This window comes from Heteronotia binoei, chromosome 2 (assembly GCF_032191835.1).
Source record: "Heteronotia binoei isolate CCM8104 ecotype False Entrance Well chromosome 2, APGP_CSIRO_Hbin_v1, whole genome shotgun sequence".
Classification (NCBI taxonomy): domain Eukaryota; kingdom Metazoa; phylum Chordata; class Lepidosauria; order Squamata; family Gekkonidae; genus Heteronotia; species Heteronotia binoei.
Window position 1 is genome coordinate 12,715,449 of NC_083224.1, and position 24,237 is coordinate 12,739,685.

General features: G+C 45.9%; 1 protein-coding gene across 1 annotated transcript in view; it reads left to right on the forward strand.

The window, feature by feature from the left end:
* Positions 1–24,237, forward strand: part of RTEL1 (regulator of telomere elongation helicase 1) — a 258,104-nt gene that overhangs the window by 93,690 nt on the left and 140,177 nt on the right. The window contains exons 19-22 of the mRNA XM_060230590.1: positions 9,072–9,112; positions 12,281–12,366; positions 14,923–15,000; positions 19,071–19,148. Of these exons, the coding sequence (XP_060086573.1) occupies positions 9,072–9,112; positions 12,281–12,366; positions 14,923–15,000; positions 19,071–19,148 (283 nt within the window). The remainder of the gene's footprint in view (positions 1–9,071; positions 9,113–12,280; positions 12,367–14,922; positions 15,001–19,070; positions 19,149–24,237) is intronic.

A 24,237-nucleotide genomic window follows, 5' to 3' on the forward strand; every position in this document is an offset into this window, starting at 1 on the left:
CTCTGTATGTCAGAGAGGGTATACAGTCCAGTAAGACTGAGGCCAGAGAATTAGATTCCCTTCTAGAAATGCTTTGGGTTGAAATAGAGGGCCCAAAATTTAGGAAATTTAACTATGGGGGGTTTGTTATCACCCACCAAATCAAAAGATAGAAGACGATTATAATATGATGGAAGAATTAAAGATAGTGGCTAAACGTAAAAACTGTGTCGTAATAGGTGATTTTAACTACCCGCAGATAGACTGGGTCAATATGTGTTCTGGTTGAGAGAAAGAGATCGAGTTTCTAGACGCTCTCAATGACCCTGCTATGGAGCAGATGGTCTCTGAACCTACCAGAGGTGGGGCGATCCTGGATTTGATCCTAAGTAATGCCCAAGACTTGGTGAGAGATGTAAAAGTGATCGCACCGCTTGGGAGCAGTGACCATAACGTTATTGATTTCACCATTTGTATAAATAGGGAGTTGCCCCAAAAGACCAGCACAACCACATTTAACTTTAAAAGGGGTAAATTCTCTGAGATGAGGAGGCATGTGAAGAGGAAACTGAAAGGAACGGTAAATACAGTCAAAACCCTTGGGGAAGTTTGGAGGCGATTTAAAACTTCAATCCTAGAAGCTCAGATAAAATATATACCACAAGTTAGGAAAGGCACAAACAGGTATAAGAAAAGGCCTACATGGTTAACAAACAAAGTAATGGAAGCTGTAAAAGGTAAGAAGGACTCCTTTAAGCGGTGGAAAGCTAGTCCAAGTGAGTGATCAGGCAGGCAAAACGGACTATGAGGAGCATATTGCAAAAAACATAAAGACCAACAATAAAAATTTCTTCAAATATATTAGAAGCAGGAAACCACTAATTTTGGAAGGGGTGTTGAAAGACCTGAGTCGGACTGAGGTGACACATAAGGAGAACTATTCCCTTCGGAGCCGGATCTCTTCAGGGGATTGGATTCCACGCAGAAAATTTTGAGAAAATATTTTGAAGAATTTCTATAAGGCTGAATGTTTTACATGAACCTCTTTGTACATGAACTTGAATTGGATTCCTTTGTTTCGTCAGTGGGACTCTACAAGCACCATGGTTTTTTGTATATTATTTATTTGTTATATACACAGTTTGGTTTCTTCTTCAGATTCTATTATTGAGTTGATGAACCTTTGGAATTATGACAAGCCCATCCAACACTCTGTGTCACACAGTGACCAAAAACCGTGTGCCATTAGGAGGTCCATCCGTGGGGCCAGAACTCCAGAAGCCCTCCCACTCTTGCCCCCCCGAACACCAAGTATAAAGAGCATCAATTCTCAGGCAGAGTGTTCCATCTGTACTTTATAGTAGGGGTCCCCAACCCCCGGTCTGTGGCCTGTTAGTAACCGGGTCATGGGTTGTATAATTATTTCATTATATATTACAATTTCATAATAATAATAATAATAATAATAATAATAATAATAATAATAATAATAAGATATTGGATTTATATCCTGCCCTCCACTCTGAATCTGAGTCTCAGAGCTGCTCACAATCTTGTTTACCTTCCTCCCCCACAACAGACACCCTGTGAGGTAGATGAAGATATTGGATTTATATCCCGCCCTCCACTCCGAAGAGTCTCAGAGCAGCTCACATTCTCCTTTACTTTCCTCCCCAACAACAGACACCCTGTGAGGTAGATGAAGATATTGGATTTATATCCCGCCCTCCACTCCGAAGAGTCTCAGAGCAGCTCACATTCTCCTTTACTTTCCTCCCCAACAACAGACACCCTGTGAGGTAGATGAAGATATTGGATTTATATCCCGCCCTCCACTCCGAAGACTCTCAGAGCGGCTCATAATCTCCTTTATCTTCCCCCCCCCAACAGACACCCTGTGAGGTAGATGAAGATATTGGATTTATATCCCACCCTCCACTCCGAAGAGTCTCAGAGCGGCTCACATTCTCCTTTCCCTTCCTCCCCCACAACAGACACCCTGTGAGATGGGTGGAGCTGAGAGAGCTCTCCCAGAAGCTGCCCTTTCAAGGACAACTCTTTGAGTTCTATGGCTGACCCAAGGCCATTCCAGGCGCTGCAAGTGGAGGAGTGAGGAATCAAACCCGGTTTGATAGAAATAAAGTGCACAATTGTATCATCCAGAAACCATTCCCTTCCCCCCCCCCCCCCCCGCCCCTGGTCCGTGGAAAAATTGTCTTCCACAAAACTGGTCGCTGGTGCCAAAAAGGTTGGGGACCTCTGCTTTATAGCTAATACTCACTGATGGACCTCTGTTGCATATTTATTTATTTATTGTTTAAGCCCCTCTTGAAGTTGTCTATGCTTCTAACCATCACCATTTCCTGCAGCAGTGAATAACACGTGTTGCTGACTCTTTGGGTGAATAAATACTTCCTTTTAGCTCTTCTAAAACTATTGCTCATTAATTCCACTGTGCGCCCGCAAGTTCTTGTATCAGGACAGTCGCTACCAGTCTGAGTAGACAATACTGACTTTGATGGACTGAGAGTCTGATTCAATATAAGGCAGCTTCATATGTTCACATATGTTAATGGGCAAGTTAAAAAGTACCAGACCCAGTATTGAGCCATGTGGTACCTCACTGCTTACCACCCTCCACGGTGAAATCTGCCTATTTATATTCACTCTCTGTTCCCTGTTAATTAACCAATTTTTAATCCACAAGATGACTTGTCCCCTTACCTCATGATTCTCGAGCTTACTAAGGAGCCTTTGATGAGGAACTTTATCAAAAGCTTTCTGGAAGTCGAGGTAAACAACATCTATTGGGTCCCATTGTCCACATGTTTGTTCAGCCCCTCAGAGAACCCTGAAAGGTTAGTGAGATAAGATCTTCCCTTACAGAACCCTTGCTGATTCTTTCTCAATAGCTTTTGTTCATCAATGTGCCTACTCATTCTCTCTTTAATAACAGATTCCACCAAATTACTCAGTATGTCTGTAATTTCCTGGATCTCTCTGGAATCTTTTTTACAGATTGGGGGAGAGCCAGTTTGGCGTAGTGGTTAAGTGTGCGGACTCTTATCTGGGAGAACTGGGTTTGATTCTCCACTCCTCCGCTTGCACCTTCTAGCATGGCCTTGGGTCAGCCATAGCTCTGGCAGAGGTTGTCCTTGAAAGGGCAGCTGCTGGGAGAGCCCTCTCCAGCCCCACCCACCTCACAGGGTGTCTATTGTGGGGAAGGAAGGTAGAGGAGATTGTGAGCCGCTCTGAGACTCTTCAGAGTGGAGGGTGGGATATAAATCCAATATCTTCTTCTTCTACCTTCCAGCCCTCAGGAATGGAGAGAGATTATAATGATTGCGTATTTTTGTCAGGCGATCCACAAGTTTGCATTTGAGTTCTTTCTGAATTCTTGGATGTATGCCATCTGGGCCTGGTGATTTGTCAGTTTTTAATTTGTCCATCCGTCGTAGGATCTCCTTTCTCATCACCTCAATCAGACATAGGTTCATGCAGGTAGCTGTTTTGGTCTGAATCAGCAGTACAATGTTTGAGACCAGCAGTACCTTTAAGACCAACAAAGTTTTATTCTAGGTATAAGCTTTTGTGTGCATGCACATTTCTGAGAGCAATTTGGCGTAGTGGTTAAGAGCACAGACTGTAATCTGGGAGAACTGGGTTTGATTCCCCCCCTCTCTTCCACTTGCAGCTGCTGGTGTGACTTTGAGTCAGTCACAAGTTCTCTAAAGGCGGTCCTCTCAAGAGCAGTTCTTGGGAGAGCTCTCTCAGCCCCACCTGCCTCACAGTCAATACTCCCTCTAAGCTGTGGAGTCTTGTGAGCAAAATTTTTACTTTGTGAGCTACTGGCATTCAAGTTGTAAGCAAGCAATTTGGCTATTGCATAAATACGTTTGCTCTGGGGTCATCCTTCCTGAGCTATGGCAAAAATATGTGAACCAGGGGCTTAAAAACTGTGAGCTAGCTCACACTAACCCAGCTTAGAGGGAACACTGCTCACAGGGTGTCTGTTGTGGGATGGGGGAAGGGAAAGGAGATTGTAAGCCACTTGGAGACTCCAAGTGAAGGGCAGGGTATAAATCTGATCTCCTCTTCCTCAGAATTAAAACTTTCTTGGTTCTGAAACTAGACTCAGACTTTGCCCCACATATAATGTTTAGTTTGTAATCTGAGCTGTTATAGTTTACAGTCAGAGATCTTAACTGGAATTTTTTGCCTTCCTTAAACATCCAATCACCACTGGTAGATTTATTGACGCACATGTGTGTTCTCAGCATTACTAAAATTGAGAATTTCCCTCATACTATCCTCCTCAGTCATTGTCTTCCACCAGTGGGGTGGAGACTTTTCTATCTCATCTGGCGTATCATCACTGACACGATCTCTTGTTTTTAATTGTTGGTTTCATATATGTGTATATGAAATTGTTGGTTTCATATATATATGTACCTGCCTTTGAGGGCCTTAATTGGGTAAAATTACCCTTAATTGGGTAAAAAGGTGGCATACAAATGTTTTTAATAAATAAAAATAGTGCTACGTGCCAGTTCAAAATAGTCTATTGTGGATGACAATCCTGTTAGCCACAAAGTAGAGATGGAACTCTCTGTCTGGGGCAGTGATGCTCTGTATTCTTGGTGCTTGGGAGGGGCACAGTGAGAGGGCTTCTAGTGTCCTGGCCCCACTGATGGACCTCCTAGTGTCACCTGGGGTTTTTGGCCACTGTGTGACACAGAGTGTTGGACTGGATGGGCCATTGGCCTGATCCAACATGGCTTCTCTTATGTGACACAGAGTGTTTGACTGGATGGGCCATTGGCCTGATCCAACATGGCTTCTCTTATGTTCTTATGTGACACAGAGTGTTGGACTGGATGGGCCATTGGCCTGATCCAACATGGCTTCTCTTATGTTCTTATGTGACACAGAGTGTTGGACTGGATGGACCACTGGCCTCATCCAACATGGCTTCTCTTATGTTCTTATGTGACACAGAGTGTTGGACTGGATGGACCACTGGCCTCATCCAACATGGCTTCTCTTATGTTCTTATGTGACACAGAGTGTTGGACTGGATGGACCACTGGCCTCATCCAACATGGCTTCTCTTAACTTTTGGCCCCTTACTTAAAATTCTAAACTTCCCTTGGAGGTTTCTGCTTGGTTTAGTTTCTTTTCCCTTCTCCTTTTGGTTGATGAAGAAGCTGTGCCTCGTATTGGGGAAATACTGGATAATTTATAGATGCTCCTCATTCAGCATCCCCTGTTGTCCTTGCCCAGTAATCGGTGCAGCCCCTTTTCTTTTGCTTTGGTTGTTGTCCCGGACATGGATGGGCAGCCATAGAGCTTACAGTGTGCATTAAGAAGTTAAGACAAGGATGCAGGGCGAAGGTAATTGGAGAGAGAGTAGAACAAAGCAGGAGTCCAGGTGCACCTTTAAGAACATCGAAGTTTTATTCAGAATGTAAGCTTCTGTGTGCATGCACACTTCATCAGACAAGGAATCAGGTACAGTGTTCAGGGCTATATATAACTGATAGGCAGTGGTTTAGAATGCAAAATGGTACGAATTTAAAATGCAATGACAGAAAAGTAAAATTAACAATTTGAGCAAACCTTTGATCTGGGTATCATGATATTGGATTTTTTTTGGATTTATACCCCATCCTCCACTCCGAATCTCAGAGTCTCGGAGCTGCTCACAATCTCCTTTATCTTCCTCCGCCACAGCAGACACCCTGTGAGGTGGGTGGGGCCGAGAGAGCTCTCAGAGCAGCTGCCCTTTCAAGGACAACTCCTGCGAGTGCTATGGCTAACCCAAGGCCATTCCAGCAGGTGCAAGTGGAGGAGTGGGGAAACAAACCCAGTTCTCCCAGACAAGAGTCCGCACACTCAACCACTACACCAAACTGGCTCTCATGAGTGTGAGAAACCAATTAAACAGTAACATGTTAAAATGTGAGAATGACTGCTAATCACTGTATTGTTTATAAACCTGGGCGAAAAAGAGGGCATTTCTTTCTCAGAAGTTTTTTCCCATCCAACTAATTTACCTTTTAACATGTAACATATATATAGTTTGCCATTAGAAGAAAAATACATTAGAATATAGTGGAAGATGGGTTAAGTATATGTAATGAGATAAACAGCCAATATCCCTTATTGGAGTATGACAGTACAGCTAAAAGAGAAATAGAAGAAGAATTGCAGTTTTATACCCTGTCCTTCTCCCTGAAGAGCCCCATGGCGCAGAGTGTTAAAGTTGCAGTACTGCAGTCCTAAGCTCTGCTCATGACCTGAGTTCAATCCCCGGTGGAAGCGGGTGTGACGAACTCAGCTGAGAAACAGGCTTGCAGTGATTGGGTGGAATGTTGCCCAAGCAACAGAAAAGTATCCTTTGGAGTTTTGCTCAGCAGAAAATCACCTCAGGATTTTTAGTCTGAGCCAGGGGGTCTTCGAGAGAGGTCTTCAGTATACCAGTCTGAAGTGAAGACAGTGGGCTTAGGCCGGGCAGTTGTAAAACCAACTGGACGAGGGGCTGAGAGCGGCCAAAGCGACTGAGCTCCTTGTGGGAGACAGAGCTGAGTGGACTCTGTCTGGAAGAGGGAGTTTTCAGACAGTTTGAAACTCTCTGAGGGAGATTTTGCCAGTGCATCAGGCAATCTCCGAGTACAAACTAGATCACACAAATACACACTGAGGGGAGAACTGGATTCTGGTGGTCAGCAGGGTTGCCCAAGACTCAGACCAGAGGACTAGCTGTGGGGCTGAGGCGCTTCGGTATAGATGGGTGCGAGTCCTGGAAGATAGCTAGTGTGAAAGAGTCTGTGAGGGAGAATACTGACACTAGTCAGTGATTAGTGTGTGTGATTGAAGTTTGAAGAGTGATTGAAGTTTGTTATTTTTATGATTTGGCACTGCCAAAAGTTAGGGTAAAACATCTTAAGTAACAGCATTCTGAGTGCACAGAAGGCACAGCCTGCCTGTATAATCTAGTAGGATTTTGAAGCCTGCTTGTTTATTGTCAAGATCTGCCAAAGTAGTGTTATATCTTACCTCAGCTTGATTAATATCTACTCTCTGTAATTGTTTTATTCTGCCAACCAGCTGCCAACTGATTTGCCTCTTGCATAGTGAATAGTCATAATCAATATTATTTCATCCCTATCCTTTGCCTTTTGTTAGAAGAAGAAGAAGATATTGGATTTATATCCTGCCCTCCACTCCGAAGAGTCTCAGAGCGGCTCACAATCTCCTTTACCTCCCCCCCACCCCACAACAGACACCCTGTGAAGTAGATGAAGATATTGGATTTATATCCCGCCCTCCACTCCGAAGAGTCTCAGAGCGGCTCACAATCTCCTTTCCCTTTCTCCCCCACAACAGGCACCCTGTGAGGTAGATGAAGATATTGGATTTAGTTCCCGCCCTCCACCCCGAAGAGTCTCAGAGTGGCTCACAATCTCCTTTCCCTTCCTCCCCCACAACAGACACCCTGTGAGGTGGGTGGGGCTGGAGAGGGCTCTCCCAGCAGCTGCCCTTTCAAGGACAACCTCTGCCAGAGCTATGGCTGACCCAAGGCCATTCCAGCAGCTGCAAGTGGAGGAGTGGGGAATCAAACCCAGTTCTCCCAGATAAGAGTCCGCACACTTAACCACTACACCAAGCTGGCTCTCCAAATAAATATTTTGTGGGTTGTTAACTAAAACTGTCTGGTGCCAGTTATTAATAGTTCTGACAGGATTTCTGGGAGTGATACTGAGGGAAGGTGACCAGGGAGAAATTTGAAGTGGTCGCCCTCCCGAGTAAAGCCTCTTACTGGGTTTCTCACAGCTGGGTTTTCAGGTAGCCAGCTCCAGGTTGACTCAGCCTTCCATCCTTCCGAGGTCGGTCAAATGAGTACCCAGCTTGCTGGTGGGAAAGTGTAGATGACTGAGGAAGGCAATGGCAAACCACCCCGTAAAAAGTCTGCCGTGAAAATGTTGTGAAAGCAACATTACCCCAAAGTCGGAAACGACTGGTGCTTGCACAGGGGACCTTTCCTTTCCTTCTCCCTGAATCAGAGACTCAGAGCGGCTTACAATCTCCTATGTCTTCTCGCCCCACAACAGACATCTTGTGAGGTGGGTGGGGGTGAGAGGGCTCTCACAGCAGCTGCCCTTTCAAGGACAACCTCTGCCAGAGTTATGGCAGACCCAAGGCCATGCCAGCAGGTGCAAGTGGAGGAGTGGGGAATCAAACCCGGTTCTCCCAGATAAGAGTCAGCACACTTCACCACTACACCAAACTGGCTCTCAAGTACATTGGATAGTGATGTCCACCTAACTTACTTTTTAACATGTAAACATCATTATAGTTTGCTGATAGAAAAAAAATACATTAAAATATAGTGGAAGATGGGTTAAGTATATGTAATGACATAAACAGCCAATATCCCTTATTGGAGTATGTCAGTACAAAAAATGGACAGAGAGTAGTTTGACGAGGTCAGGAAGAGGACAGTTAAGGAGTGAAGGTCAAGACGGTTCCATGAAAGAGCAGAGGGCATGGCTTGTGGGAAGAATAGCCGGCTGTTCCAGTAACCGTAAACAGCCCCCAGGAGAACACTGAGTCAGGTGTGGGAGGCCTATGGAAGATTCAGCCCGCAGATAAACTTAAGTGTATGTTTTGCAGTTTAGTCACAAGATAATTATTTTTTCCTCCCTGCAATCAGTCTGTAAGACCCGTTGAGGCCTGGCTCGTGCTAAAGGATTACTCAAACACTGCACATCCTTCCTCCCCTCTCCTTTTTCCTCGCTAGCTTTTTTGCTAGGTGGGCTCTCTTTGTCCACATTTTGGAGCTTGCCTCAAAGAAACCTTCTGGATAGGGTGGAAGGGAAAATTAAAAAAAGAAATGCTATGGACCGTGATTATCAATCACTTGCTTTTAAGTTAGAAGGCTATAGGGAGGTGTACGACATAAAAAAGGAGAGAATGAGAAATTGAAAGAGTGGTTCGGAAGTGGAAAATATAAGAAACTAGATTATTTTTGTTCCCCACCCCCCAAAATCGGGTAACGATAGTCTTCAGGCCGTCTTTTTTCTTTGCAGGTTTACAGAGGAATGTCTGTCTTCTCTTGCGAGAACGATAGGTAAGGCAAAAAGAGGTTTCGCCGCTATGGATAGCTGAGGTCTGCAGGAGCTGGGTCCGAGTCCAGTAGCGCCTTAGAGACCCCCACAAGATTTTCAGGCTGCAAGCTTTTGAGAGCCGCAGCTCTTTTTGTTAGATGCCAGGGAGCATTGACTCTTGAAAGCTGCTAGCTTAAAGCGCAGCAAGTGCCCGAACACTGAGACAGAACCAACGAATATCTGCATGGCGTCGAGCTTTTAATAAGAATCAGAGATGGGGAAAGCCTGAAAAACATCAAAAAGCGATGGGAAGTATCAAGTGTTAAACTCCCTTCTCTACTTTTGTGGAGAGGCCAGAGTTCCCTTGGTTACCAGAGGTTGTTTTGATGAGGGCATTTCAAAATGGAGCGAGGTTCCAAGGCAGAAGGAGACAGAAAGCTTGTGGTCAGGTATGCCCCCCCCCCACACCTCTATCATTTCATGAGGGCATTTCAAAATGGAGTGAGGTCCCAAGGCAGAAGGAGACAGAAAGCTTGTGGTCAGGTATGCCCCCACACACCTCTATCATTTCATAGAATGTGCAGAACAGAATTATTTAGGAGAGTGTTTTTGAAAAGGGATTAGACTGGTAATACAATTGAACTGCAGAAGAAGGTGATGCTGGTGACGATGATGATGATGGATTTGCACCCCTCTCTTTGCTCTAAGTCTCAGAGTGGCTTGCAATGTCCTTTACCGTCCTCCCCCCACAACAGGCACCCTGTGAGGTGGGTGGGGGCTGAGAGAGCTCTGACAGAAGCTGCCCTTTCAAGGACAACTCCTATGAGAGCGATGGCTGACTCAAGGCCATTCCAGCAGCCGCAAGTGGAGGAGTGGGGCCCGGTTCTCCCAGCTAAGAGTCCACGCACTTAACCACTGCACCAGACTGGGACAGCAATGTAGTCTGTTGAACATATGAAGCTGCCTTATACTGAATCAGACCTTGGGTCCATCAAAGTCAATATTGTCTTTGCAGATTGGCAGCGGCTCTCCAGCTGAGGTTTTTCACACCTATTTGCCAGGACCCTTTTTTGGAGATGACAGGGATTGAACCTGGGACCTTCTGCTTCCCAAGCAGATGCTCTACCACTGATCCACCATCCCTCCCTGTTATGCTGTTTATTGTGCATATCACTTCCCTTTCTTTATTGCAGTGTCCTCTACCCTTGCAACCCCTCTTTCCTCGTTAGGATACGTCATGCCTTAGACTAGTCTTCTGTTTGCATTGTTCCCCCCCCCCCCCTTCTGTAATCCTACAGCATTGTTTATTGGAGGTCTTTGCTGTCAGACTGCTTGGCTTGGCTCTTTGCCCTCTTGCGGCCTGTCTAGTGTCTCATTGACAAATGCAGGCTGTAAACGACATCAGTAATCAAGAAATGATCTCTCACAGAACTCATTCCCACTGAAAGCAATTGTGATTTTAACATCCCCTGGGTCCTATTCCTTGAAAGGAGTAATAAATATGCTGATTGCTGAATGAGAGAATTGAAACCAGCCAGTCTCAGAGATGCTGATGTCAGTCTCTGTTTTTGTTGGAAGTGAAGGGAGATTTGAACTCAGTCATTGAAACCTCAGCTACAGATTAAAATGACTGAGCCTTTGTTTTGATTTTGCCCACCTACGTGTCGTCTGGCAGGAAGCAGGAAATTCCCCTGAAACACATACGAAACAGAGCTCCTGTAACAGAAGGGTGTGTGTCTGGAGGTGAGGTTTCAGCTGTCTAGTGACAGCGCACAGGAAGTCTTGCACACACCCTCCCATTTGTAGAATCATAGAGGTGGAAGGGACCTCAAGGGTCATCTAGTCCGACCCCCTGCACAATGCAGGAAACTCACAACCCCCCTAAATTCATAGAATCTTCACTGCTATCAGATGGCCATCTAGCCTCTGTTTAAAAACCTCCAAGGAAGGAGAGCCCACCACCTCCCAAGGAGGAAGCCTATTCCACTGAGGAACTGCTCTAAACTCACAGATACCTCCCCCTACATTCACAGGATCCTCATTGCTGTCAGATGGCCATCGAGCCTCTGTTTAAAAACCTCCAAGGAAGGAGAGCCCACCACCTCCCAAGGAGGAAGCCTATTCCACTGAGGAACTGCTCTAAACTCACAGATACCTCCCCCTACATTCACAGGATCCTCATTGCTGTCAGATGGCCATCAAGCCTCTATTTAAAAACCTCCAAGGCAGGAGAGCCCACCACCTCCCGAGGAAGCCTGTTCCACTGAGGAACCGCTCTAAACTCACAAACACCTCACCCTAAATTCACAGGAGCTTCATTGCTGTCAGATGGCCATCTAGCCTCTGTTTAAAAACCTCCAAGGAAGGAGAGCCCACCACCTCCCAAGGAGGAAGCCTATTCCACTGAGGAACTGCTCTAAACTCACAGATACCTCCCCCTACATTCACAGGATCCTCATTGCTGTCAGATGGCCATCGAGCCTCTGTTGAAAAATCTCCAAGGAAGGAGAGCCCACCACCTCCTGAGGAAGCCTGTTCCACTAAGGACCCGCTTTAAACTCACAAACACCTCCTCCTAAATTCACAGGATCTTCATCGCTGTCAGATGGCCATCTGGCCTCTGTTTAACAACCTCCAAGGAAGGAGAGCCTACCACCTCCCAAGGAAGAAGCCTGTTCCACTGAGGAACCGCTCTAACAGTCAGGAAGTTCTTTCTGATGTTGAGCCAGAAACTCTTTTGATTTAATTTCAACCCCTTGGTTCTGGTCCTACCTTCCGGGGCCACAGAAAACAATTCCACGCCATCCTCTATAGGACAGCCCTTCAAGTACTTGAAGATGGTGATCCCATCACCTCTCAGTCATCTCCTGTCCAGGCTAAACATCCCCAGCTCCTTCAACCTTTCCTCATAGGACTCATAGGAAAGTCATAGGACTTTTCCTCACCTTTGTATCCTCTCATTAAACCTAGGCAGGAGGGAGTTGGGCCTTGGGGGTGGAGAGAGAGGGGTGGGAGTTTTTCAAGTTATTGATCCACATTTTTAAGATCTGCTAAGATCGGCCTTTTTCTCCATTGCAGAGAGATAAGGCAAAAACGTACCGGGGGGGAGTGGAAAAAACCAGAGCCGTTAAGTGCTGTTTGAATGGGCTTGACCTCAGTATAGACGCATGAGTGCTTTTTTTTCATTGCAGGTAATCTTGTGCGAATCATACCAAATGGGCTCCTCGTATTCTTTCCTTCATATCCCGTCCTGGATAAAAGCCTGGAATATTGGCGAGTATGTCTTGTTTTCTGTGCACAGTTAAACTTCCGTGTTCAGGGTCATGTTCTTAGTCATGAGTACATGGGCCATGACAGGTTAACTTATCCTACATGGGGGGGGGGGGGGGGGGACATGATCCACGCTAGAATCATTACAATTTCTGTCATTGTCTCGGCTCAGTAGCTCTGCTGTGCGATTGAGAGAGCCTGCCAAAGCAAGCTGTGATGCAGAAGGAAGCAAGAGAGAGGGAGAAGGAAGCAGGTGACAGCCAGTTGCTCGGGGGCCTGATAGGAGCTCTTCTGGGGGCTCGATTCGGCCCCCGAACTGCATGTTTGACACCCCTGACATAGACCCTGCATAGGTGGCTTTCATAAGGGAACCAGCTCTAATTTTCCCCACAACAGTTAGGTGGTGGGCAGTTTGCAGGATTTGCTCCTTTTACATCCTCTGCCGGCAATGTGATCAGTGTCCACCGTGGCCACTGCGGTGTGTCAAGAGCCCGTTGCCATTTTGCAAGAGGGAGCGTGTGGAGTTCAGTCTCTTGCAGCAGAATGAGTGATTGCCCCTCGCTTGACAACATTACGCCAGGCCTCACAAGGGATGCTTAAAAGCTCTCCGTTTCCCTGGATGTTATCCTTTCCAGCCGAGCACCAGTTGGGTGACGCTCTGAACCCAGCAATCAAAGTCAGCTCGGCAGCCCTCGTCTCACTGCTTTGTGGATAAGCCAAGGTGTCTGGCTTCCAGCCAGCCGAAACCACGGAGGTCAGAGATGGCTGCGGTGCAAGCGCAGACAGAAACCTTTCTTATCTGTGTACAATTCTGCTCATCGCACCCCAAAAAGGATATTCTAGCATTGGGAAAAGTCCAGAAAAGGGCAACTAGAATGATTCAAGGGTTGGAACACTTTCCCTATTAAGAAAGGTTAAAATGCTTTTTTTTGGCCACTGTGTGACACAGAATGTTGGACTGGATAGGCCATTGGCCTGATCTAACAGGGCTTCTCTTCTGTTCTTATGTGACACAGAGTGTTGGACTGGATGGGCCATTGGCCTGATCCAACAGGGCTTCTCTTAGGTTCTTATGTGACACAGAGTGTTGGACTGGATGGGCCACTGGCCTGATCCAACATGGCTTCTCTTCTGTTCTTATGTGACACAGAGTGTTGGACTGGAGGGGCCATTGGCCTGATCCAACAGGGCTTCTTTTAGGTTCTTATGTGACACAGAGTGTTGGACTGGATGGGCCATTAGCCTGATCCAACATGGCTTCTCTTATGTTCTTATGTGACACAGAGTGTTGGACTGGATGGGCCACTGGCCTGATCCAACAGGGCTTCTCTTCTGTTCTTATGTGACACAGAGTGTTGGACTGGATGGGCCATTTGCTTGATCCAACAGGGCTTCTCTTAGATTCTTATGTGACCCAGTGTGCTGGACTGGATGGGCCATTGGCCTGATCCAACATGGCTTCTCTTATGTTCTTATGTGACACAGAGTGTTGGACTGGATGGGCCACTGGCCTGATCCAACAGGGCTTCTCTTATGTTCTTATGTGACACAGAGTGTTGGACTGGATGGGCCATTGGCCTGATCCAACATGGCTTCTCTTATGTTCTTATGTGACACAGAGTGTTGGACTGGATGGGCCACTGGCCTGATCCAACAGGGCTTCTCTTCTGTTCTTATGTGACACAGAGTGTTGGACTGGATGGGCCACTGGCCTGATCCAACAGGGCTTCTCTTATGTTCTTATGTGACACAGAGTGTTGGACTGGATGGGCCACTGGCCTGATCCAACAGAGCTTCTCTTATGTTCTTAAGTGACACAGAGTGTTGGACTGGATGGGCCATTGGCCTGATCCAACAGAGCTTCTCTTATGTTCTTAAGTGACACAGAGTGTTGGACTGGATGGGCCACTGGCCTGATCCAACAGAGCTTCTCTTATGTTCTTAAGTGACACAGAGTGTTGGACTGGATGGGCCAGTGGCCTGATCCAACAGGGCTTCTCTTATGTTCTTATGTGACACAGAGTGTTGGACTGGATGGGCCACTGGCCTGATCCAACAGAGCTTCTCTTATGTTCTTAAGTGACACAGAGTGTTGGACTGGATGGGCCATTGGCCTGATCAAACAGGGCTTCTCTTATGTTCTTATGTGACATAGAGTGTTGGACTGGATGGGCTATTGGCCTGATCCAACAGGGCTTCTCTTATGTTCTTATGTGACACAGAGTGTTGGACTGGATGGGCTATTGGCCTGATCCAACAGGGCTTCTCTTATGTTCTTATGTGACACAGAGTGTTGGACTGGATGGGCTATTGGCCTGATCCAACATGGCTTCTCTTATGTTCTTATGTGACACAGAGTGTTGGACTGGTTGGCTATTGGCCTGATCCAACATGGCTTCTCTTATGTTCTTATGTGACACAGACTGTTGGACTGGATGGGCCATTTGCTTGATCCAACAGGGCTTCTCTTAGATTCTTATGTGACCCAGTGTGTTGGACTGGATGGGCCATTGGCCTGATCCAACATGGCTTCTCTTATGTTCTTATATCTTGTTTTTAATAGGAACAGGATCTTGCTGGATCAATAGAGGCAGTGAAACCGATTTTCGTGGAACCGAGACACAAAGGCGCGTTCACAGAGGTTGGTAATGTTTTCAAACCATTCAGCAGCCTTCTCCCCCCACCCTCCCGTTTATTGCTCAGTCATCCATCTTTCAGAAGCACCACAAAACCTTTCTGGTTGGGCTAGCTTTTAAGGGCTTAGGCTTGCATCAGTATTGGCTCAGTGTTGCTTTGCTGTGCTTTTAAAAAGTGGTTTCGTTCACTATTCATAAATCTCTAAATAATAACATGAGAAGCCATGTTGGATTGGGACAGTGGCCCATCCAGTCCAACACTGTGTCACACTGGCCAAAAAAACCCCAGGCACAATCAGGAGATCCGTCAGTGGGGCCAGGACACTAGAAGCCCTCCCACTGTGCCCCCCCCCCCCCAAGCACCAAGAATACAGAGCATCACTGCCCCTGACAGAGTTCCAGCAATACACAGTGGCTAATAGCCACTGATGGACCTCTGCTCCATATGCTTATCCAATCCCCTCTTAAAGCTGGCTATGCTTGTAGCCGCCACCACCACCTGTGGCAGTGAATTCCACGTGTGAATCACCCTTTGGGTGAAGAAGGACTTCCTTTTTTCCATTTAACCTGACTGCTCAGCAATTTCATGGAGTGCCCACAAGTTCTCGTATTGTGAGAAAGGGAGGAAAGTACTTCTTTCTCTGCCTTCTCTATCCCATGCATAGTTTTCTAAACCTCTGCCATGTCACCCCTCAGTCAGCGTTTCTCCAGTCTCACAGATGTTATGTACTGAGTCCTCAAAAGATTGTTAGCTAAAGCTCTGATTGCACCATCGTGGCTGATTGTGTCTCAGCGACTTAGCATCCCAGTGATGTTACCCTCTTCTGAAGCACTGGCAAGCCCAAATTTCCTTTCTTCCAAAAGCTATGCAACATCTTGCTCTCCATCCATTTGCCTTGAATGACAAAACTGATGCTGTTGCAGCCATCCTGCCGGTGGGCTTCATAAAGGCAGCTGGTTGGCCCTGCTGGGCTCGATGATCGTTGGTCTGATTCAGCAGGGCTCTTCTTATGCTCTGAGACTCTCATTATACAGCTGCCTGACCATATGGCAGGCTTTCACCAGCTCTAGACTCAATTCAAGTTGTGTCCTTTCCTGTTGCTTGAGATCTTCCTCCCTCCCTCCCTTCCCTCTTTGCTTTCTTCCTGCCTCCCTTATTCCTTCCTTCCTTCCTTCCTTCCTTCCTTCCTTCCTTCCTTCCTTCCTTCCTTCCTTCCTTCCTTCCTTCCTTCCTTCCTTCCTTCCTCCCTCCCTCCCTCCCTTCCTCCCTTCCTTCCTTCCATCCTTCCTTCCTTCCTCCCTCTCCTCTCTCCCTCTCTTCCTCCCTCTCTTCCTTTCTTCCTTCCTTCCTTTCTTCCTCCCTCCCTCCTTTCTTCCTCCCTTCCCTCTTTGCTTTCTTCCTGCCTCCCTTTTTCCTTCCTTCCTTCCTTCCTTCCTTCCTTCCTTCCTTCCTTCCTTCCTTCCTTTCTTCCTCCTCCCTCCTCCCTCCCTCTCTTCCTTTCTTCCTCCCTCCCTCCCTCTCTTCCTTCCTTTCTTCCTCCCTCCCTCCCTCCTTTCTTCCTCCCTTCCTCCCTCCCTTCCCTCTTTGCTTTCTTCCTGCCTCCCTTTTTCCTTCCTTCCTTCCTTCCTTCCTTCCTTCCTTCCTTCCTTCCTTCCTTCCTTCCTTCCTTCCTTCCTTCCCTCTTTACTTCCTCCCTCCTTCCTTCCTTCCTTCCTTCCTTCCTTCCTCCCTCCCTCCCTCTCTTCCTTTCTTTCTTCCTCCCCCCTCCCTCCTTCCTTCCTTGCTTCCTGCATTTCATCCTTCCTTTCCTCCCCTCCCTCCCTCCTTCCTTCCTCCTTCCCTCCCTTCCTTCCAACCAAACTTCCCAATCCCTCACTGCACGGGGCTCTGGGTGGTTTACGACAGGTTGAAAACATCATTATCATTAAAACTTTAAAATCAACATTAAAACCTTAAAATCAACAAATCAGTCAATCCCAATTTAGTAATCTCCAGACGGTGTCCATAACCCAATGTGGACTGTTCTTCCATCCCACAGGCAAGTGCAGAAGGAGGCCGAAGTGGGTAAATGGAAGAAAAGAGGAGGGTACCAGCTGTGATAGAGAGCCCCGTGTTGCAGAGTGTTAAAGCTGCAGTACTGCAGTCCTAAACTCTGCTCACGACCTGAGTTCGATCCCCGGCAGAAGCTGGGTTCAGGTAGCCGGCTCAAGGCTGATTCAGCCTTCCATCCTTCCGAGGTTGGTAAAATGAGTCCCCAGCTTGCTTTAGTTCTGCAACAAACAGGCCTTGAATTCAGCAGGAGCTCACAGGAGCGCAGGTCCTGAACCTCTTCCTCCCCACCTACCTTGTCCATTGAATAGGAGGTGCAGCTGCATAAAAATCCCTGAATCAAGGGGGGCAGGCAGCCAGCCAGCCACCAGGGGCTCGGCCACACCCCCAGCCCTCATGCCTGGTTGGCCTCTGTGTAGGACAGGATGCTGGACTAGATGGACCCGCACTGGTCTGATCCAGCAGGGCTCTTCTGATGTCCTTAGGAAGGCCTTGGTCTCTCTGCCCTGTTGTTGGCCCTCCAGAGGAACTGGTTGGCCTCTGTGTGAGACAGGACTAGATGGACCCTCACTGGTCTGATCCAGCAGGGCTCTCCCACCCACCTTGTCCATTCAATAATAGGTCCAGCTGCATAACAATTCCTGGATTAGGAGAGTGGGCAGTCAGCCAGCCACCAGATGCTTTGCCATGCCCCAACAGCCCTCATTAACCCCTGGAAAAGCCCATGCTATCCTTTCTCCTTATGTGATTTTGGGCGGCGGGTGGCTTGCTGTCCTTTTGACTGGAGGGGAGGGCAGTGCAGGAGTGCCCCAGGCAAGTGAGGGCTGCTTGGGCTGTCTGGATCTCTAGCCAGCCCATGCAGGACTCGCTCACCCAGGGCTCTCTTTCACTGTGAGAGTCCAGCTCCTGAAGGTAAGCATTTGGGATTTCTCTAGTGTAATGCTTCCACTCTGTGTACAGATGCCCTTCAGAGGAACTGGTTGGCCTCTGTGAGAGACAGGATGCTGGACTAGATGGACCCTCACTGGTCTGATCCAGCAGGGCTCTTCTGATGTTCTTATGAAGGTCTTGGCCTCTCTGCCCTGCTGTTGGCTCTCCAGATGAACTGGTTGGCCTCTGTGTGAGGCAGGAGGCTGGACTAGATGGACCCTCACTGGTCTGATCCAGCAGGGTTCTTCTGATGTTCTTAAGAAGGCCTCAGCCTCTCTGCCCTGTTGTTGGCTCTCCAGAGGAACTGGCTGGCCACTGTGTGAGACTGGACTAGATGGATTATTGGTCTTATCAAGCACGGCTCTTCTTAAACAGCCTCCAGAATTGTTTCTGTCCCTGCCCTCCCCGCCCACCATCACTGAAATCTTTGAGTGGAAAACTTTTGCTTTTTAATTCAGTGGCTTTTCCTGTTGTTTCCCTCCCCCATCTTTCACAGGTACCTCTGAAAGAACTAAATGTCTCCTGGAAAGACATTTCCTTCCTCCTCCCTCTTTGTTATTCTTTCTAGTCGGTCAGCACGATCGGATCCCCTTATCTATCAACGATTACTCAATTTTCTTTTTTTAAGTTCTAGGGAAATCAGCTGGAAGTTTGGTTTCTTCATTCGCTTTTTGATTTGTGCAACTGTGCTCTTATCAACATTGTAGAAATAGTTACTCAGAAAAAGTCCAGAAACAAACGTGGCTTTGTTTTGGGTGGGGGTGGGGGAGACAGACAGGAATGAGTTCACAACAACACACTCAAGGCTTAAAACAACCTTTAGGACTGGAATCTCTTTTTCTTTGACACAGCTGTTAATTGTTTGCATTTTAAGAGATACCGAGAGCCCAGGGTATTCTTTTTCCACAGAAGCTGACATCATTTGCATCCTGCAACGAGGATTTTGCAATGAGGGTTTTTTAAATAAAATTTTTAAACAGACACCTAATGAGAAGAGCAAAAGTAAAGAGGCTCTTGAAATTGTCCTGGCCTTGCATGAGGTGTGAAAGGTGGGTGGGACGGCCACCCGGTTTGATTGACTGGCTTATCTCCTAGGTCATGAATGCCTATTACGAGAAGGCCGCCTGCCCTAAGTCCAGCGGTGCCGTGTTCCTGGCAGTGTGTCGTGGGAAGGTACATTTTATTTTCTTAAAAGAGCACCTCAGGCTGTACACAGACGATTGTTTCTGTAAATGACCACTTGCCGGAGTGAGTAATGTGTCCAAATGCTACAACTCTCCAGTAGTACAACACAATCTTTAGGAAAATCTTAGCCCAAGCAACAATACTCCCTCTTCCAGGACCGTTCTTTAGAACCTGTGCTTTACTAGCTTTTAAAAAGCTTTTCAGTTATTGTATATTGGGCTCTCCAACCCCCCGGGATGTGGATTGGTACCAGTCCGTGGCCTGTTAGCAACCGGTCCGTGAGTTGTATAAGTATTTCATTATGTATTACAATGTAGTGAGGGGGAGGAGGAGAAGAAGACGACGACGACATTGGATTTATATCCTGCCTCCCACTACAAATGTCAGAGTTTGAGAGCAGCTCACAATCTCCTTTTCCTTCCTCTCCCACAACAAACACCCTGTGAGGTACATGAAGATATTGGATTTATATCCCACCCTCCACTCCAAAGAGTCTCAGAGCGGCTCACAATCTCCTTTCCCTTCCTCCCCCACAACAGACACCCTGTGAGGTAGATGAAGATATTGGATTTATATCCCACCCTCCACTCCAAAGAGTCTCAGAGCGGCTCACAATCTCCTTTTCCTTCCTCCCCCACAACAGACACCCTGTGAGGTACATGAAGATATTGGATTTATATCCCACCCTCCACTCCAAAGAGTCTCAGAGCGGCTCACAATCTCCTTTCCCTTCCTCCCCCACAACAGACACCCTGTGAGGTAGATGAAGATATTGGATTTATATCCCGCCCTCCACTCCAAAGAGTCTCAGAGCGGCTCACAATCTCCTTTCCCTTCCTCCCCCACAACAGACACCCTGTGAGGTAGATGAAGATATTGGATTTATATCCCGCCCTCCACTCCAAGAGTCTCAGAGCGGCTCACAATTTCCTTTATCTTCCTTCCCCACAACAGACACCCTGTGAAGTAGATGAAGATATTGGATTTATATCCCGCCCTCCACTCCAAAGAGTCTCAGAGCGGCTCACAATCTCCTTTCCCTTCCTCCCCCACAACAGACACCCTGTGAGGTAGATGAAGATATTGGATTTATATCCCGTCCTCCACTCCGAAGAGTCTCAGAGCGGCTCACAATCTCCTTTCCCTTCCTCCCCCACAACAGATACCCTGTGAGGTAGATGAAGATATTGGATTTATATCCCGCCCTCCACTCGGAAGAGTCTCAGAGCAGCTCACAATCTCCTTTCCCTTCCTCCCCCACAACAGATACCCTGTGAGGTAGGTGAAGATATTGGATTTATATCCCGCCCTCCACTCGGAAGAGTCTCAGAGCAGCTCACAATCTCCTTTCCATTCATCCCCCACAACAGACACCCTGTAAGGTAGATGAAGATATTGGATTTATATCCCGCCCTCCACTCCGAAGAGCCTCAGAGCGGCTCACAATCTCCTTTACCTCCCCCCCCCACAACAGACACCCTGTGAGGTAGATGAAGATATTGGATTTATATCCCGCCCTCCACTCCGAAGAGTCTCAGAGCGGCTCACAATCTCCTTTCCCTTCCTCCCCCACAACAGACTCCCTGTAAGGTAGATGAAGATATTGGATTTATATCCTGCCCCCCACTCCAAATGTCAGAGTTTGAGAGCAGCTCACAAACTCCTTTACCTTCGTCTCCCACAACAAACACCCTGTGAGGTGAGTGGGACTGAGACAGCTCTCCCCAGAAGCTGCCCTTTCAAGGACAACTGTGTGAGAAGCTATGGCTGACTCAAGGCCATTCCAGCAGCTGTAGGAGTGGCGAATCAAACCCGGTTCTCCCAGATAAGAGCCCACACACTTAACCACCGCATCAAACACTTTAGAAATAGAGTGCACCATTGTATCATCGCGAAACTATTCCCCATCTTGGCTTGTTAAAGCAGTTGTGCCGATGTCTAGAGCCCTCTGGTTTACATTGTTAACCTGTCCCTGTCATCCGGGACATTCCCAGTTAGGCTCAAAGAGGCAGTGGTACAGCCGCCCTGAGCCTGCTTCAGCGGGGAGGGTGGGTTATAAATAAAAAAATTATTTTTATTATTATTATTATTTTTGAAGAAGCCATCTTTGGATCCTATGGCCCTGGCCAATTACACCCAGTTTCGAATCTTCAGTTTCTGGGCAAGGTAATTGAGAAAGCTGTGGCGGAGCAGTTTCAAGCTTTCCTGGAGGATACTTCTATCCTTGACCCTTTCCAGTCTGGCTTTCGCCCTGGTCATGGGATGGAAACTGCTTTGCTTGCCCTCACAGATTACCTCAGAAGGCATCTGGATCAAGGCGAGTCAGCGCTCCTGTTATCGTTAGATCTTGCAGCAGCATTTGACACGGCTGATTATGATCTAATGACCCACTGCCTTGCCAATATTGGAGTTCAGGGAGTCGCCTTACAGTGGTTTTCCTCCTTTCTCCGTGGTCGGGGACAAAGGGTGGCTCTTGGCGAGCAGACCTCCGTGTATCACCTACTTGAATGTGGTGTACCGTAGGGAGCTGTTCTCTTGCCAGTGATGTTCAACATCTATATGTGCCCCCTTGCCCAGATCGCTCAAGGTTTTGGGCCGGGTTGTCACCAATATGCAGATGACACCCAGCTCTATCTGTTGCTGGATGGCCAATCAGATTCTGCCCCGGATCATCTGACTAGGGCTCTATAAACAAATTTATTAGTAACATATGGTAGCAGAATTATATCTACAACTTATAAAGAGCTTAAAATAAAAAAAAATCGTTCTACCCCATATCTTACTTTCCTCCCACCCCTCCCTCCGTTACTTGACCCCCGCCAGTGTTATTTTTTTTAAAAAAAAAAAATATTAAAGGTACCTTTAAACTATAAAAATCTTAATCATCAAAAATTGTCCAATGTCCTTTTATTTTCCACTCTTTCTCTACGTATCTTCTGAATTTCTTCCACTCCGCATTAAAAAGTTCTAAATCATAGTCTCTTAGTTTTCTTGTTAATTTGTCCATTTCACTCCATGACATAACTTTTGTAATCCAGTCCCATTTTTCTGGTATTTTTTCTTGCTTCCATAACTGCGCATACAATGTCCTAGCAGCTGAGAGCAAGTACCATATTAAAGTTCTATCTTCTTTTGGAAATTTTTCCATTTGTAATCCCAGCAGAAAAGTCTCTGCCTCTTTGTTGAATTCATATCCCAGAATCTTAGAGATCTCTTGCTGAATCATCTGCCAAAACATTTTAGCCCTTTCACAAGTCCACCACATATGGTAGAAAGAACCTTCATGCTTTTTACATTTCCAACACCTATCTGGCATCTTGTTATTCATCTTTGCTATTTTTTTTGGAGTCATATACCATCTATACATCATCTTAAAACAGTTTTCTTTAATACTATGACATGTTGCGAGTTTCATAGAGTTCTTCCACAGATACTCCCAAGATTCCATCTTTATTTCTTTATTTACATTAATTGCCCATTTTATCATTTGAGATTTCACTACTTCATCTTCTGTAGACCATTGTAAAAGTAATTTGTATACTTTTGAGATTAATTTCTCATTGTCTCCAAGCAGAACTCTTTCCATTTCTGTTTGTTCTTTCCTTATTCCTTCGGCTTTAATATCATTCTCCATCAAGCTTTTTATTTGTTGCATTTGAAACCAATCATATTTATAACTCAGTTCTTCTGCAGTTTTCAGTTCTTTTTTCCCACTTTGTATTTTTAGTAACTGGTTATATGATAGCTGTTTTTCATTAACTGCTTTGGCTGTTAACTTTATCACTTCAGCTGGCACTATCCACAAAGGTCTCCTCTCATCACCATATTTCTTATACTTTATCCACACATTTAATAGATTACTTCTTATATAATGGTGAGAGAAAAGACTATCCATCTTCTTTTTTCCGTAATACAAATATGCATGCCAGCCGAATTTTTTTCCATGGCTTTCCAACACTAAAAGTTTTTTATTTAACAGCGTTATCCATTCTTTCATCCATACTAAACAAATTGCTTCATGATACAGTTTCAAATCTGGTAATTGGAATCCACCTCTCTCTCTTGCATCTGTCAAGACTTTCATTTTAATTCTTGGTTTCTTCCCGGCCCACACAAATTCCGAAATTTTCCTTCGCCATTTATCAAACTGTTTAGCATCTTTCACAATAGGGATGGTTTGAAACAAATACATAATCCTTGGTAAAATATTCATTTTTATTACAGCTATTCTGCCCAACAACGACAAGTTGAGCTTGTTCCACTTTAACATATCTTCTTCTATTTTACGCCATAGTTTTTCATAATTGTTCCTGAACAAATCAATATTTTTCATTGTTATCTCTACCCCTAGGTATTTAACCTTAGAGGCAACTTCACAACCCGTTAGTCTTTGTAATTCTTGTTGTCTATTTATCTGCATATTCTTGCACAAAATTTTTGATTTTTCTTTATTTATATAAAGTCCCGCCAACTCCCCAAACTCTTGTATTCTCGTTAATAACAAAGGTGTAGCTTGTATGGGATTTTCATTTATAAACATTATATCATCAGCAAATGCTCTGTACTTATAGGTATAGCCTTTTATTTGTAATCCTTCTAGATCTTTTTCTTCTTGAATCTGCATCAGTAAAATTTCAAGAGTCATTATGAACAGCAATGGCGAAAGCGGGCAGCCTTGTCTAGTACCTTTGCTGATTTTCATTTCATCTGTAAGATCTGCATTAACGCACAACCTTGCCCTTTGTTCAGAATATATTGCCTTTATCATTCTTATAAAACTTTCTCCAAGCTCCATTTTTTCCATCACTGCAAACATAAAGTCCCAGTTTAAATTGTCAAATGCTTTCTCTGCATCCGCAAAGAATAATGCTACTTCTTTTTCTGGGTGTCTTTCATAATATTCTACAATATTTACAACAGTTCTAATATTGTCTCTTATTTGTCTTTTAGGAAGAAAACCAGCTTGATCTTCCTTTATAAAATTTATCAGATATTGCTTAAGTCGTTCTGCCAGAATTCTTGTAAATATTTTATAATCATTGTTCAAAAGCGAAATTGGTCTATAATTTTTCACACT